Raw genomic sequence first — 16,564 nt, 5'->3', positions numbered from 1 at the left:
AGGCTCAGACCCCATGGTTGTGCAGGTCTCAGAAGACTAGGCAGAAGGATCCTGACCAGAGATTACACCAGGTTCTCTCAGGCATGGTCTGGGAGTGCTTAGACCCCTGGGCTGGTTGTGGAAGGCTACAGTCCTAGAGACCACTGGCTGGCACCCACACCAGGCTCTCTCAGGTGTGGGTGAGAGTGTGCCCAGCCCCAGCTGTGGTGTAAGCAGCAGAAAGCCATCAGTTTAGGGACTGGAGGCTCTGCTGGACTCTCTCTGGCATGGGTGGTCACCAGCAGTGACCCTCCTGGGAATGTGGGCTTAGGCCCCTGCCTGTGACAGCCCAATTCCACCAGTTTCCCCTTAAGATCTTTTGCTCTTATTTAGTACATTTAACCAGACTCCAAGTTAATGCTTGTCCCCAATCATAGGGCACTTACATATTGGGGTATTACTTTCCAATGGGTCACTTCTGTTTATCCTCCAATATCCTCCAATATCAGTCCAATTTTTTCCACTCTACTTTACCTCTCCACTGATGTCTCTGCCCCTATAGAGATCCTGGAGTGTCTAATCTTACATCTCAGGCTGATTTCATGGGTCTTCAGAGTGTTGTGGTAGATATTTAGCTACCTTTAGGGTACTGCTTGAAACAAGATCTCCTACTACTTTGCCATCTTGCTCCTCCCACCTCCCTCTCTATTTTTATCTTATTTTATTTTTTCTTCATTTCCCCTATGTTCATCTGTTTTGATTCTTAAATTCCACATATGAGTGAAATCATGTTTTTTTTTCTTTGTATGACTGACATACTCTGCATAGCATAATACCCACCAGTTCCATCTGTGTTGTTTCAAATGGCAAGATTTCATTCTTTTTGATGACTCAGTAATATTCCATTAGATATGTATATATGTATGTATGTATATGTATACATACCACCTCTGTATGTATATACAAATATATACATACATATACATATACATATATAATCACATTACATCTCTTTTTTATCCATTAATCTATCGATGGACATTTGGGTTCTTCCTATATTTTGGCTATTGTGGACATTGTTGTTATAAATTTTGGGGAGAAGCTGCCCCTTTGATTCACTGTGATTGTATCCCTTGGATAAATACTTAGTAGTACAATTGCTGGGTCATAAGGTAGTTTTATTTTTGCCTTTTGGAGGATCCATCATAATGCTTTCCATAGTGGCTGCAACATTCTGCCTTCCCACTAACAGTGTAAGAGGGTTCCCCTTTCTCTGCACCCTCGCCAACATTTGTTGTTCCCTCAGCTGATATATTTTAGCCATTCTGATTGGTGTGAGGTAGTATCTCATTGTTGTTTTGATATTTTCCCCCGATACCGAGAGAGATGTTCAGCATTGTTTCATGTGTCCATGGCCATTTGTGTGAATTCATTAGAGAAATGTCTGTTCATGTCCTCTTCTGCATGTGGCTGTCTAATTTTCCAAGCACCATTTGTTGAAAAGACATTATTTTTTTCCATTGAATATTCTTTCCCTCTTTGTTGAAGATTAGTTGACCATAGAGTTGAGGTTTCATTTCTGGGTTCTATAGTCTGTACATTGATCCACATATCTGTTTTTGCACTGTTAACATACTGTCTTGATGATTACAGATTTATAAACAGCTTGAAGTCTGAAAATGTGATGTCACTAGCTTTGATTTTCTTTTTCAGCTTTCTCCTGACTATTCTGGGGTATTTTCTGGTTCTGTACAAAACAGAATTATTTGTTCCAGCTATGTGAAAAATGCTGGTGGTATCCTGATAAGGATTATAATAAATGTGTAGAATGTTTTGGGAAGCATAGATATTTTAACAATATCTGTTTTTCCAATCCATGAGCATGGGGTGTTTTTCCATTTGTTTCTTTCTTAATTTCTTTCTTTCTATAGTTTTCAGAGTACAGACACTTTACCTTTTTGGTTAGTTTTATTCCTAAGTATCTCATTGTTTTTTGTGCAATTGTAGATGGGATGCAATCCTTGATTTCTCTTTCTTCTACTTCATTATTAGAGTATAGAAATGTAACTGATTTATATGTATTGGTTTTATATCCTGTGATTTTGCTGAATTTCAGTATCGGTTCTAGCAACTTTTTATTCAACTCTTGGGTTTTCTACGTAGAGTATTATGTCCTCTGTAATGAATAAGTGTTTGATTTCTTTTCTGATTTGGATGACTTTTATGTTTTTCTTGTGATAGTTGATGATAGGAATTCTAGTACAATGTTGAACAATTGCAGGCATGGACATTCCTGTCCTCTTCCTGACCTGAGGGTAAAAGCTCTCAGTTTTTCCCCATTGAGGATATTTGCTGTGGGTCTTTCATATATGGCTTTTATGATATTGAGATATGTTCTCCTTATCCTTTTTGAAGAGTTTTAATCAAGAAAGGATGCTGTACTTTGTCAAATGCTTTTTCCACATCTATTGAGAGGATAATATGGTTCTTGTCCTTTCTTTTATTAATATGGTGTATCACATTGTTTTATTTCTGCATGTTGAACCACACTTGCTGCCCAGGAATAAATCCCACTTTGTGATGGTGAATAATCCATTTAATGTACTGTTGGATCTTATTAACTAGTATCTCAGTGAGAATTTTTGCATCCATCTCCATCAAGGATATTGGTTTGTAATTCTCCTTAAACTGGGGTCTTGTCTGGTTTTGAGATCAAGGTGTTGCTGGCCTCATAGAATGAGTTTGAAAGTTTTCCTTCCATTTTTATTTTTTTGGGACAGTTTCAGAAACTGTCCTAGTTAATCACAACCTAGTTAATCACATATGTACAAATATGGAGTCTCTCGTAAATTCACTGATTAAATACAATATTGTATTTTATGATATTTGCCTTCTATGAATTATAAAAATAGGTAAACATTGTTCCAGATTGTAAACTTTGAAACTGTGAGTTGAGAAAGAAATCAAATCCCCACTATGCCATTAAACTTTAGGATATTTTAAAATGATATAGAGCAATTGATAATTATTTTTAAATGACATAGAAATTTTAATGACAAAAACAACATAACCTTAATCTCCACTTGAGACATCCCGATATTTGTTGAAGCTAATATTAACAAGAGAGTTTATTAATATGACTGCTCCATTTTGAAACCTCAAAGGAGTGTTTGTGATAATGTCAAGTAGAACTGTTTTTCAGGAACAGGGTGCTGTCTCTAGTGGTATATTGTTGTGCACTGAAGAAAGAACAAAAAACAGTTGTCCACTAAAACAGTCCTTCCAGGGGCGCCTGGGTGTCTCAGTGGGTTAAGGCCTCTGCCTTCAGCTCAGGTCATGATCTCAGGGTCCTGGGATCGAGCCCCGCATCGGGCTCTCTGCTCGGCAGGAAGCCTGCTTCCTCCTTTCTCTGCCTGTCTCTCTGTCTACTTGTGATCTCTCTCTGTCAAATAAATAAATAAAATCTTAAAAAAAAAAAAACAGTCCTTCCAAACCCATTCATTCTATCTTATTTATCCCTAGGAGGATTTGACTTATGAGTGTTGAGAGGGTTAGGTGAATACATAGTCAGGACAATTACAGATTCATTCTAGGGCATTTCTTTGGAAAGGTTTTTAGTTAAGTTACTAGTATAGGTTTCCCAGGATGGGATAATATCTTTCTAAATTAAATTGCCTTGTACTACTCTGTGCAGATAAGCAACTAATTACAAAACTCTTTCTCTTACATCATAAAGTATATATATATATATATTATATATATACATATATATAGTATATATATATACATCATAAAGTATATATATATATATATAAAGTATATATATATATATAAAGTATATATATATATATATATATCTCAGCTATTCACTGGCAATTTTCATTCAGTTGGGATGTATGATTCCATGTTTAACCAATGCATGTAAAATCCTAGATTCATTTACTTTTGTCAGCAATAATTGTGTTCTTATTTATAGATTCCATTATTTAGGTCTAATACTTTAAAAATTCAATGATAAATAAACACACACACACATATACATACACAGTAGACATATGCATATATTATGAATACATTATAAATATATGTACATTATATACATGAAATATATTACTTGTATGTAATAGAAAATAGAAATATGTTTAAACATTATGCATTATTATGGAAGCACTTATAATCTTATGCTCAACTGGAATATTTTATATGCAGTTATTTTCTCTACCTATGTATTAAATATTATTCTGAATTTAAATTATATACAATAGCTAATTATAGACAAATGTCTGCATTATAATGTTTCAAGCATTTTTAAAATGCTAATGTTACAGACCTTGCATTTTCAAAAGTCTTGTGAATATAAATGCTTATGTTTTAATTTATATATAATAATTTATATAAACAACTATTAATAATTTTGAAATTAAATAAGATTTAACTTATAATTATGAGCTTATGGTTTATTTGAGAGACAACAGTCAAATTCAGCATTGCTGGACTGACAAAATTTGTTCACTGTGTGTTCAATTTGGAAGAAAGGGACAGGGAGGTCTTTGGGGCTACTTTTCATTTAATTTAATTTTATTTAAATTCAATTAATTAGCATATACTGTATTCATCAACTGCCGACAATAGCCAGTGCTCATTACATCAAGTGCCATCCTTAATGCCCATCACTCTGTTATACCATCCCACCCACCTCTCCTCCAGCAAACCTTGGGTCGTTTTCTATAGTTTAGAGTCTCTAATGTTTTGTCTTCCTCTCAGCTTTCATCTTATTTTATTTTTCCATCCTTTCCCCTATGATCCCCTGTTTTGTTTCTTAAATTCCACATATGAGTGAAATCATATGATAATTTTCTTTCTCCAATTGACTTCTTTTGCTTAGCATAGTACCCTCTAGTTCCATCCATGTCATTACAAATGGTAAGATTTCAATTTCTGATGGCTGAGTATTATTCCATTGTATATACATACTACATCTTTATCCATTCATTTGTCAGTGGACATCTGGGTTCTTTCCATAGTTTGGCTCCTGTGGATATTGCTGCTATAAACATTGGGATGCAGGTGCCCCTTCAGATCACCATATTTGTATTCATTTGGTAAATACCTAGAACTGCAATTCCTGTGTCATAGGGTAGCTCTATTTTTAATGTCTTGAGGAACCTCCATACTGTTTTACAGAGTGGCTCTACCAGCTTGTATTCCCACCAAGTGTAAGAGAGTTCCCCTTTCTCTGCATCCTCTCCAACGTTTGTTGTTTCCCGACTTGTTAATTTTAGCAATTCTGACTGGTAGGAAGTGATATCTCATTGTGGTTTTTATTTGTATTTCTCTGCTGCTAAGTGATATTGAACATTTTTTTCTCTCAGTGTCTGTTGGTCATTTGTATATCTTCTTTGTAGATACGTCTGTTTATACTTTCTGCTCATTTCTTGACTGGATTATTTGTTGTTTTGGGTGTTAAACTTGATAAATTCTTTATAGATCTTGGCTACTAGTCCTTTATCTGATAAGACATTTGCAAATATCTTTTCCCATTCTTTAGGTTATCTTTTGGTTTTGTCAACTGTTTTCTTTGCTCTGCAAAAGATTTTTATCTTGATGAAGTCCCAATAGCTCATTTGCTTTTAATTCCCTTGCCTTTGAAGAAGTGTGTAACAGGAAGTTGCCACAACTGAGGTCAAAGAAGTTGTGTGTGTTCTTTAGGATTTTGATGGATTCTTATCTCACATTTAGGTCTTTCATCTATCTTTCAGTCTAGTTTTGTCTGTGGTGTAAGGAAATGGTCCAGTTTCTTTCTTCTGCATGTTGCTAATTTTCCCACCACCGCTTGTTGATGAGACTGTGTTTTTTACATTAGGTATTCCTTCCTGCTTTCTCCAAGATTAGTTGACCAAGGGGTTGAGGGTTTTCTATTTTACTCCATTGATCTGTCTGCTTTTGTGCCAGTACCATACGGTCCTTATGATTACAACTTTGTAATATAGCTTGAAGTCTGGCATTGTGGTGCTTTCAGCTTTGGTATTCCTCTGGCTATTCAAGGTCTTTTCTGGTTCCATACAAATATTAGGATTATTTATTCTAGCTCTGTGAAAAATGTTGATGCAATTTTGATAGTGATTGCACTGAATGTGTGGATTACTCTGGGTAGCATAGACATTGTAACAATATTTGTTTTTCCCATCCACGAGCATGGAATGCTTTTCCATTTGTCTCCTCCTAAATGTCTTTCATAAGTATTCTATAGTTTTCAGAGTACAGATCATTTACCTGTTTGGTTAGGTTTATTCCTAGGTATCTTATGGTTATTGGTGCAATTGTCAATGGGACTGATTCCTTAATTTCTCTTCTGTCTCAATGTTTATTGTATAGAAATTCAGTTGATTTCTCTTCACTGATTTTATATCCTGCTACATTTGTTGAATTGCTATATGAGATCTAGAGTTTTGGGGTAGAGTCTTTTAGGCCTTCCACATAAAATATCATGTCATCTGTGAAGAATGAGAGTTAGAGTTCTTCTTTGCCAGTTTGAATGCCTTTTATTTCTATTTGTTGCCTGATTCCTGAGGCTTGGACTTCTAGTAATACGTTGAACTACCAGTGGTAAGATTGAACATCCCTGTCATATTCCTGACTTTAGGGGAAAACCCGTTTTTCCCCATTGAGAATGATTATTTACTGTGGGCTTTTTGTACGCAACTTTTATGATATCGAGATATGTTTCCTGTATCCCTACACTGTGAAGAATTTTATTCAAGAGGAGATGCTGTATTTTGTCAAATGCTTCTTCTGCACCAAATGAGAGGATCATAATGTTCTTGTCCTTTTTTTTATTAATATAATGTATTAAATTGATTGATTTACAAATCTTGAACCACACTTGCAACCCAAGAATAAATCCCGCTTGATTGTGGTGAATAATAATCCTTTTAATGTACTGTTGGATCCTATTGGCTAGCATCTTGGTGAGAAATTTGAATCCATGTTCATCAGGGATATTGGTCTGTAATTTTCCTTTTTGGTGTCATCTTTGTCTGGTGTGGGGTCAAGGTACTGCTGGCCTCATAAAATAGGCTTAAAAGTTTTACTTCCATTTCTATTTTTTAAAAACAATTTCAAAAATATAAGTATTAACTGTTCCTTAAATGTTTGGTAGAATTCTCCTGGGAGGCCATAAAAGGTCTTGTTTATTGGGAGATTTTTGATTATTGCTTCAATTTCCTTGCTGGTTATGTGGTCTGTTCAGGTTTTCTATATCTCCCTGTTTCACTTTTGGTAATTTGTATGTTTCTAGGAATGCATCCATTTCTTCCAGATTGACAAGTTTGTTGTCATATAGTTTCTCATAATATGTTCTTATAAGTGTTTCCATTTATTCTGTGTTGGTTGTGATCTCTCCTTTTTCATTTGTGATTTTTATTTATTTGGGTCCTTTCTCTTTTTGGTAAGTCTGACTAGGAGCTTATTGATTTTACTACTTCTTTCAAAGAAACAACTTCTTGTTTCATTGATGTGTTCTACTGTTCTTTTGGTTTCTATTTCATTGTTTTCGGTCTTTATTATTTATTTTCTTCTGCTGGATTTAGGTTTTATTTGCTATACTTTCTCCAGCTCCTTTAGGTGTAAGGGTAGCTTGTATATTTGAGACTTTTCTTGCTTCAAGATAATGGCTTATATTGTTATATACTTCCCTCTTAGGATCACCTTTGCTGCATCCCCAAGGTTCTGAACTCTTCTGTCTTCATTTTCATTTGCTTCTGTTTTTTGTTTGTTTGTTTGTTTGTTTTTAGTTTCCTGGTCAACCTATTCATTCTTTAGTAGGATGTTCTTTAACTTCCATATATTTGGGTTCCTTTCAAATTTTCTTTTGTTATTGAATTCAAGTTTTAAAGCATGTGGTCTTAAAATATGCAGTGGCATAAAAATATGTGAAATATAATCCCAATCTTTTGGTACCTTTAGAGACGTGATTTGTGATGCAGTAGATGATTTATTCTGGAGAATGTTCCATGTGCACTTGAGAAGAAAGTGTTATCTGTTGCTTTAGGCTGAAATGGTCTGAATATATCTGTGAAGTCCATCTGTTCTAATGGGTCATTCAAAGCCCTTGTTTCTTTGTTGATCTTCTGCTTATATGATCTGTCCAGTGCTCTGAGTGGGGTGGTAAAATCCTCTACTATTATTGAATCATTTTCAATGTGTTTCTTTAGTTTTTGTTATTAATTTGTTTCTTTAACTGGCTGCTCCCATGTTGAATTAAATATTTATAATTTTTGTTTTTTCTTGCTGGATAAACCCTTTAATCATGACATAGTGCCTCTTGTCACCTCTTACTAGTCTTTGGTTTAAAATGTAATTTATCTGATATAAGGATTGCCACTTTAGCTTTCTTTTGATGTCCATTTGCATGATAAATGGTTCTCCATCCCCTTACTTTCAATCTGGAATTGTTTTTGGATCTAAAATGAATCTCTGGTAGACAGCATAGCAGTGGGTCTTGTTTTTGTTTGTTTGTTTGTTTTGCTTTGGTTTTGTTTGTTTGTTTGTTTAATCCAATCTGATATCTGTGTCCTTTGATTAGAGCTTTTAGCCCACTTACACTCAGAATAACTATTGAAAGATATTAATTTTGTGCCATTGTATTACCTGTAATGTCTCTTTCTATAGTTTGTCTCTGTTCCATTATGGTCTTTGTTACTTTTGTCTCTCTCTGACCAAAGGATCCACTTAAATATTTTTTGTAGGCATGGTTTAGTGATAACAATATCTTTTAGTTTCTTTGTCCTCCAAGCCGTTTATCTCCCCTTCCATTCTAAATGACAGCCTTGATGAATAAAGTATTCTTGCCTGCATATTTTTTCTCATTTAGCACCTTGAATATGTCATGTCAGTCTTTTCTGGTCTGCCAGGTCTCTGTGGATAGGTCTGCTGCCAGCCTTATTTTTCTACCCCTGTAGGTTAAGGACCTCTTGCTCTGAGCTTCTTTTAGTTTTTTCTCTTTGTCTCTGGAATTTGCAAACTTCACTATTACATGTGGGGTGTTGACTTAATTTTATTGATTTTGAGGGGTGTTCTCTGTGCCTCCTGAACTTGTATGTGTTTTCCCTTCCCCAGATGAAGGATGTTCTAAGCTATAATTTGTTCAAATAAACCTTCTGCCCCTCTCTGTTTTCTTCATCTTCTTGAACTCCTATCATTCGAATATTGTTGCACTTTATAGAATCACTGGTTTCTCAAAGTCTCCTCTTGTGACCTGGTAGTTGTTTTTCTCGCCTTTTCTCAGCTTCCTTACTTTCCATCACTTTGTCTTCTATATCAGTGACTCTATTGCCTGATTTATCCTCACTGTCAGAGCCTTCATTTGTTTTTGTTTTTGTTTTTGTTTTTGTTTTACTTAATTTTTTTAATTTTTTTAATTTATTTTCACTGTAACAGTATTCATTGTTTTTTAAATCATTTTTTAAAATTTATTTTCAACATAACAGTATTCACTGTTTTTGTACCACACCCAGTGCTCCATGTAATCTGTACCCTCTCTAATACCCACCACCTGGATCCCCCAAGTTCCCACCCCCCCACCTCTTCAAACCCTTCAGATTGTTTTTCAGAGTCCATAGTCTCTCATTGTTCACCTCCCTTTCCAATTCCCCCCAACTCCTTTCTCCTAACCCCCCATGTCCTCCATGCTATTTGTTATGCTCCACAAATAAGTGAAACCATATGATAATTGACTTTCTCTGCTTGACTTATTTCACTCAGCATAATCTCTTCCATTCCGTCCATGTTGCTACAAATGTTGGGTATTCATCCTTTCTGATGGAGGCATAATACTCCATAGTGTATATGGACCACATCTTCCTTATCCATTCGTCCATTGAAGGGCATCTTGGTTCTTTCCACAGTTTGGCAACCGTGGCCATTGCTGCTATAAACATTGGGGTACAGATGGCCTTCATTTTTTTACTGCATCTCAGTAATTACAATTTTTATTTCAACCTGATTAGATTTTAGTTCATTTATTTCTACATTAAAGCATACCCTATATCCTTTATGCTTTTTTTATACCTAGCTAGTATCTTTATAATCATTGTTTTGAATTCTAGTCCTGTTATCTTACCTATATCCCTATTGTTTAATCTATGGCAGAGAGTACTACCTCTGGCTCTTTCTTTTGTTGTTAATTTCTCCTTCTAGTCATTTTGTCCAAAAAAGAAAGGAAGGAAGAAAGAGAAAGAAAAAAAAAGAAAAACAGCAAAATCAGCAACCATAATATCAACAGCAACAAGGATAATTTCAAGAAGTAATCCTGGTGTATGCTGTGTACACTATGCTATTATGTTTTGGCTGAACTCCACAGAGTTCCTACCTGTTTGTAGTTGGGAATGTTTGATCCTTTCAGTAAGTATGCTTTGATTTGTTTGTGAGGTTAAGCCAGAAGCTGATGGTTTGGAGCTTTCTTTAATCAGTGGACTTGGTATATGCTGGGGTTTGTGTTGGTCTTCTGAGGGAGAGGCCTGCTGTTCCTTCCAGGTCGGGGGTGGGGATTAGTGCAGGAGACTTCAGCCTCTGCTTGGGGTGCTGTGTTTCTCTCTGGAGTCTGACTGTGCTGGTGGGTTGGAGAAGGGAGGGGTGATGGAAGATGTAGAATATGATGTCACATCACTCTCTTGTCCCTGGTAATCAAACTCCCATCACCTGCTACACAGGAGGCCGCCTTAGAAAAGGTAGGAATCTCTTGTGACCTTGGCCTTTGTCATTTCCCTGCCCTAACATGTCTGTGTCCAGGTCATCCACATGCCTAGAGTCACAGATCTCTCATATTTTATCTCTGGCCAGTGGCTTGGATTCAAAACTCCAAGTTGTTTTTTTGTTTTGTTTTGTTTTTAAAGATTTTATTTATTGATTGATTTGTCAGAGAGAAAAGAGAGAGAGAGAGAGCAAACACAGGCAGACAGAGTAGCAGGCAGAGGCAGAGGGAGAAGCAGGTTCCCTGCCAAGCAAGGAGCCTGATGTGGGACACTATCCCAAGATGCTAGGATCATGATCTAAGCTGAAGGCAGCCTCTCAACCAACTGAGCCACCCAGGCATCCCAAAACTCCAAGTTTTAAAGGGCCTGATAATGTGTGCTTACACTCCCATCCCCTGGCAGGGAGGCTTGGTGTGTGTCCGACACTCTCCCATCTCTGAAAAGTCATTGCTTAGTGTGCACACAGAGACTAGATTTTATTTTAATGCTTAGTGGAAAACTGGAGCAAGGTTATCAGCCAGCTGCCCTCAGATTAGTCCCCTACTCCCATTTGTCTCAGACAAGTTGTTGAATAGGCTTAAATCTAATGTGACAGACAGTGAAAAGCAGTGGCCAGGTTATCTGCAAGGTGCTCCAGTATCTGTGCTCAGCTCAGCCCAGCTCAGCCCTTGAAAATCGCCCACTTGACACACACACACAGACGTGTGCGCGCGCGCAGAGGTTTAAGCCTATTGTGGCTCATAGCAAGAATCAGAAGCCAGGTTATTTGCAATCTGTTCCTGTTTCTGTACCCTACTCAGTCAACCCCAGGAAACTGGCTAATCATCACGTGCACAGAGGTGTAAGCCTATTGTAGCTCACACTGAAAAGTTATGAGGTTTTCTATCCTCTGGAGGTTCCTCTGACCTGCTGCTGGGTTCTACTCAATGGCTCCTTGGCCGTCCTTTTCTCTTTGGAGAGGATGAATATGCTTTTCCAAATGGCCTCTAGGATGGGGAGCAACTCACTCTGAGCAACTCAGGGGTCTCTTCGCCATGGCTTATTGTACAGTCAAAACCTACTGAGCTATTTCAAACTTTCTCCCTCTTTCTGATTTTACTTGGGGAGCGAGGCTTCCTCCCTTTCCCTTCCAAGTGTCTTCTTAGTACCCCAATTCAGGGGCATGAACGACTCACCTCTCCCAAATTCTCTCATTCTAATTGTGCAGATTGTTTCTGTACTCCTCCAGTCCTCTTCCAAGTTGTTCAAAATAGTTGAAAGTTGATATAATTGTATTTAAAAGATGAATCAAGTTCAGGGTTCCCCTACTACTCTGCCAGCTTGGAACTCCCCTGGGGCTGCTTTTATAAGGACACTAACTTCATATATGAGGTCCCCACCCTCATGATATAATCATCTCCTTGAAGCCCCAACCCCAAATATAATAATGTTGGGGATTATATTTCAGCATACAAGTTTGAGGGTACACATTCATTCTATAGTAATGGTCTTCAATTATTTTCATATCTCCATTTGAAAAAAATGACTGACAGCCAAGACTAAATTTGTGAAAGTGTATTCATTTTGACATGAAAATTTCTTAGTATCTAATTGTATGTGATTTTGGTATGTATAAATTTCTTAAGCAATTATCTTTAAATTGTATCTTTCATACTGCTCATTGTTAGTCATTTAGATTGATCTATTGTTATATAGTAAATTATCCCTAATCTTTGGAGCATAAAGCAAAAACCAACTATACTTTCATTTTTTAGGTCAGAAATTTGGATCATTCATGGAAGAGATTATCTCTGCTCCACCATGACTGGTTCCTCTGGGGTTGTTCAAATGTCTGAAGATGGCTAGGATGGCTCATATAAAGCTATAAGCTGTAATGTTCAGAATAAATTCTTCACATACATATCTGGAACCTGAACTAGAGTGGTTGGAACACTTAGGCCTTCTTGGGTATTGTACTTTCTTTCTATGCAGTCTTTCCACATGACCAGCTTGAGCTTCCTCACAATATGGAAGTCTCCCAGTAGTCATACTTCTTTCAATGCAGCTGATTTTCTCCAGTGTGAGTATTCCAGTGGAAGAAGGCAGAAACTTCAAGTTTTGGTTCCCTAGGGCCCACCCACATTCAGTGCAGTAGAGAATTACATCAGAGTCTTAATACTAAGAGATGAGGTCCATTAAGAGGGCTATCTTTGGAGATTAGCTACTACATATGGGAATGTTGAAAACAAAAATATCACTAAATCTGGTTGAGTGGAGTTAGCATCCTCACTAGGTGTCATGAATCTTTATTTTGAAAACAAACGCTTCATCTTCATATTTTGGCATCTATATATTTTTATATTCTCCTGTAATTACAATAAAATTCTTATAATTTGCTTTTATAAATCCCATCAACTGTTATTCATACCATGTAACTATTTTTATTTTGTACAGAGTAGAATCTATTTAAATTAATTCTAATACAGGGGTGCCTGGGTGGCACAATCAGTTAGGCATCCAACTCTTGGTTCTGGCTCAGGTAATGATCCCAGAGTCATGAGATTGAACCCCATGTTGGGGTCCATGCTCAGTACAGAGTCTACTTGAGATTCTCTCTCCCTCTGTCCCTCCAGCTCACGCTCTCTCTCTGTATCTCTCCCTTTCTCTAAAATAAAATAAAATAAAATCTTCAAAGAAATTAATTACTTAATTCCAACACAGAATTTTGTCTCTAAAATTCTTGAAAAAGATGATTTGTCCTTTTAATTTTCTAAACCTACAACATTGAATATATTTGTGCTATTATTTACTGCTTCAGCCCACCAGAATCTTATAGCTATAGCAATATAGTTTTGTTATATTTATCCATACTTATTTTCAGAAATGAGTTACTGTCAAATTATAGTTAAATAAATCCATGTTTGAATACTGATCAGAATTTCCAATGTGCTCAAATATCTAAAAAGTTTGACAGCTTCTCACTTTAGAACAAATTGACTTTCATGCATCTGGATGTACCATGTTTTAAAAAGTAGCAAAAGCAATTCTACTGCTCAGTGAAGCACGTTTGAACACAGGCTGACTCTTTGCAAAAGCCTGACAGTTTTTACAATTCAAGATCATGTTAATGTTACTACTCTGGATATCAGAAATAATGCATTTTCTAAATTGGATGTATTGGGCAATTATTCAGATCATAACTGGAGCCCTAAAATTTCCTTTCTTCCTTTCAGTCCCAGCGACATGTCACATTTCACTTACCAGAAACCTCCCAGGAAAGCAGCAGTGGTGGTGGACTGGGAGATCATGATGTGGGGATTCCTAGCACATCCCATGCCCTGCACTTTGGCTATCCTCAGGAGCAGTATTTAGATCATACTGCACCCAATAACCGCACTGAAGGGGATGGCAACTCTGATCCTGAATCCTGTAAGTGATACCTGTCTAGTCCTGCAGGATAAATGAGCTTATAGTGCTTGTTAGTTGAACAATTGCAGCTATAATGACACTGGCCATTTAATGTTAATATTAGTAGTAACAAATTTTTAAAAGGTAAAAATATCAAATTAAGTGGATAGTATATACACAGCAGTTTATAATATATGAAATGTGTGATAATATCTACTTTGAAAGTTATCATGAAATTTAAAATAGTCATTTTCTTTAGGCACAGATAGGATTTTTAATTTTTATATATGTATGGATATGTATATATGTATGTAACTAGCCACTTTATTTTATGGTATTTATTTAATTTGAGTACTTAAAATTATTATTGTAATTCATATGAATTATTTTTAGATTTTTTTCATTTTTGGTAGAGATAATAACCATAGGCACTTTTTAATTAACCACTTTTCTCACCATTGAGAATGATAATACCCATGGTTTTTTCATATATGACCTTTATTATGTTATATAACAAAGAAACTTACTAAAAGTGCAAGAAGCACATTATTTCACTTTAAAATGAATTTCTATTACCTTAATATGGCATACTAATTGTATTTTCAACATAGCACATGTGTGTGCTTTGATTAAAAACAAACAAAAAAGAGCAGATCAAAATTTGCCATAACAAAATAATCTCTTCTGACTGACAGAGATGCTCAGGTACTTTCATTGTTCCAGAAGAAACTCTAACTCTGAAACAGTGCATAATTATGGATTTAATGATATTTAGTAGATGTTAATAAACTGTGGAATTTTAGTTCATAATTCCACAAATAGGAATGTAAGCTGTTAGAGGAAATTAATGCTGGCCCTAAGCAAGCAAATTATTTTACACAGTTCCCATTTCATATTTTGAAATGCATTGCATCCTGAATTTACTTTCTTCTCTGCTAATGAATTTCCCCAAATAGTAAATAGTTCTGAAAATTCCTTGTACATTCACAGAAACATAGAAATACAACATCTCTGAATAAGATTTCCCCCAAAATTTGCTAGAGGTAATTATTGATGCTCCTTTATTTTTTATTTTAAGTTTATTTTATTTAATTTATTCATTTTTATTATGTTCAATTAGCCAACCTATAGTACATCATTAATTTTTGATGTAGTGTTCAACATTTCATTAGTTGTGGATAACACCCAATGTTCATCACAACATGTACCCCCCTTAATACCCATCACTCAACTACCCCATCTCTCCACACCCCTCCATTCTGAAACCCTAAGTTTGTTTCCTAGAGTCCAGAGTCTTTCACGGTTTGTCTCCCACTCAGATTTCCTCCTATTCCGTCCCCCCCCCTTCCCCTATGGTCTTCAGTGGTATTCCTTATATTCCACATATGAGTGAAACCATATGATAAATGTATCTCTGCTTGACTTATTTCACTTAGCATAATCTCCTCTAGTTCCATCCATGTCAATGAAAATGGTGGGTATTCATCTTTTCTGATGGCTGAGTAATATTCCATTGTATATATGTATCACATATTCTTTATTAATTCATCTTTTTTATTTTATTTTATTTTATTTTATTTTTTGTCCATTCATCTGTAGGACATCTTGGCTCCTTCCACAGTTTGGCTATTGTGGACATTGCTGCTATGAACATTGGGGTGCATGTGTCCCTCTTGCACTGTTGGTAGGAATGCAAGCTGGTACAGCTACTTTGGAGAACAGTATAGAAGTTCCTCAAGACATTAAAAATAGAGCTATCCTATGACCCAGCAATTGCACTACTAGGTATTTACCTAAAGAGAAGAATGTAGTGGAAAAAATGGCATTTTAATCCTTTAAAATGCAGTTCCCATGTTGATAAAAATCTGCTGATTAAATAATAAAATTGATATCCATACTTTTGTGTCTTTTGCCAAGAATATTAAATATCCTTTTTAAGTTAATGAAAAAACAGGCAAATTGAATCCAATTATTTCTCTTTCAGAAGACAAGTTTAATAAAACATCTTGTCTCATTCCATTTGAAACATTTTTGAATTTTTAAATTTTACAGTTGCAATCTCCTGAATTTAGCCTTTGGTATGAGAGCCAAACCCAATGTTCCAGAGCTTTCCCTAATCATAACCCTAACAAATTATGTGTACGTTTTCAATAGACCCTGCTCTTTAAAGTTAGCTAATCTGATAAAAAACAGAAACAGAAATCTAAGTCATAAACAGCATTATTGCTGCTGGGTTTCTGTGGATACTGTAACAGGTAAGTCTTTGACTTCTCAAAGGATTTTTGGAGACACAGAAGAGTATAGACCTAGTAGAGTGCAGAATGTGACTTTATACTTCTTGAAATTTTGTATATCATTATATAGTATTAACTGAGATGTCTAGAGACCATATGATCCTCTTGTGACTATTCTAAATACAACAATCTATATATGGCCCTCTGTTCATA

General features: G+C 35.8%; 1 protein-coding gene across 2 annotated transcripts in view; it reads left to right on the top strand.

Annotated features, from left to right (window-relative positions):
• Window positions 1–15,581, top strand: part of PCDH11X (protocadherin 11 X-linked) — a 471,745-nt gene extending 456,164 nt beyond the window's left edge. Inside the window, exons 6-7 of one of the 2 annotated variants that reach the window (XM_032881806.1) lie at window positions 13,943–14,138; window positions 15,554–15,581. In XM_032881806.1, coding sequence (XP_032737697.1) covers window positions 13,943–14,138; window positions 15,554–15,558 — 201 coding nt within the window. In that variant the 3' untranslated portion in view covers window positions 15,559–15,581. Of the gene's footprint in view, window positions 1–13,942; window positions 14,147–15,553 lie in introns of those variants that run through there. The other variant, XM_032881805.1, reaches the window with a different exon arrangement.
• The last annotated feature ends 983 nt before the right edge of the window (window positions 15,582–16,564 follow it).

The sequence above is a fragment of the Lontra canadensis genome, unplaced genomic scaffold (genome assembly GCF_010015895.1).
Source record: "Lontra canadensis isolate GAN:19392208 unplaced genomic scaffold, GSC_riverotter_1.0 scaffold77, whole genome shotgun sequence".
Lineage (NCBI taxonomy): Eukaryota > Metazoa > Chordata > Mammalia > Carnivora > Mustelidae > Lontra > Lontra canadensis.
This window is presented reverse-complemented; position numbering and strand designations above follow the sequence as displayed.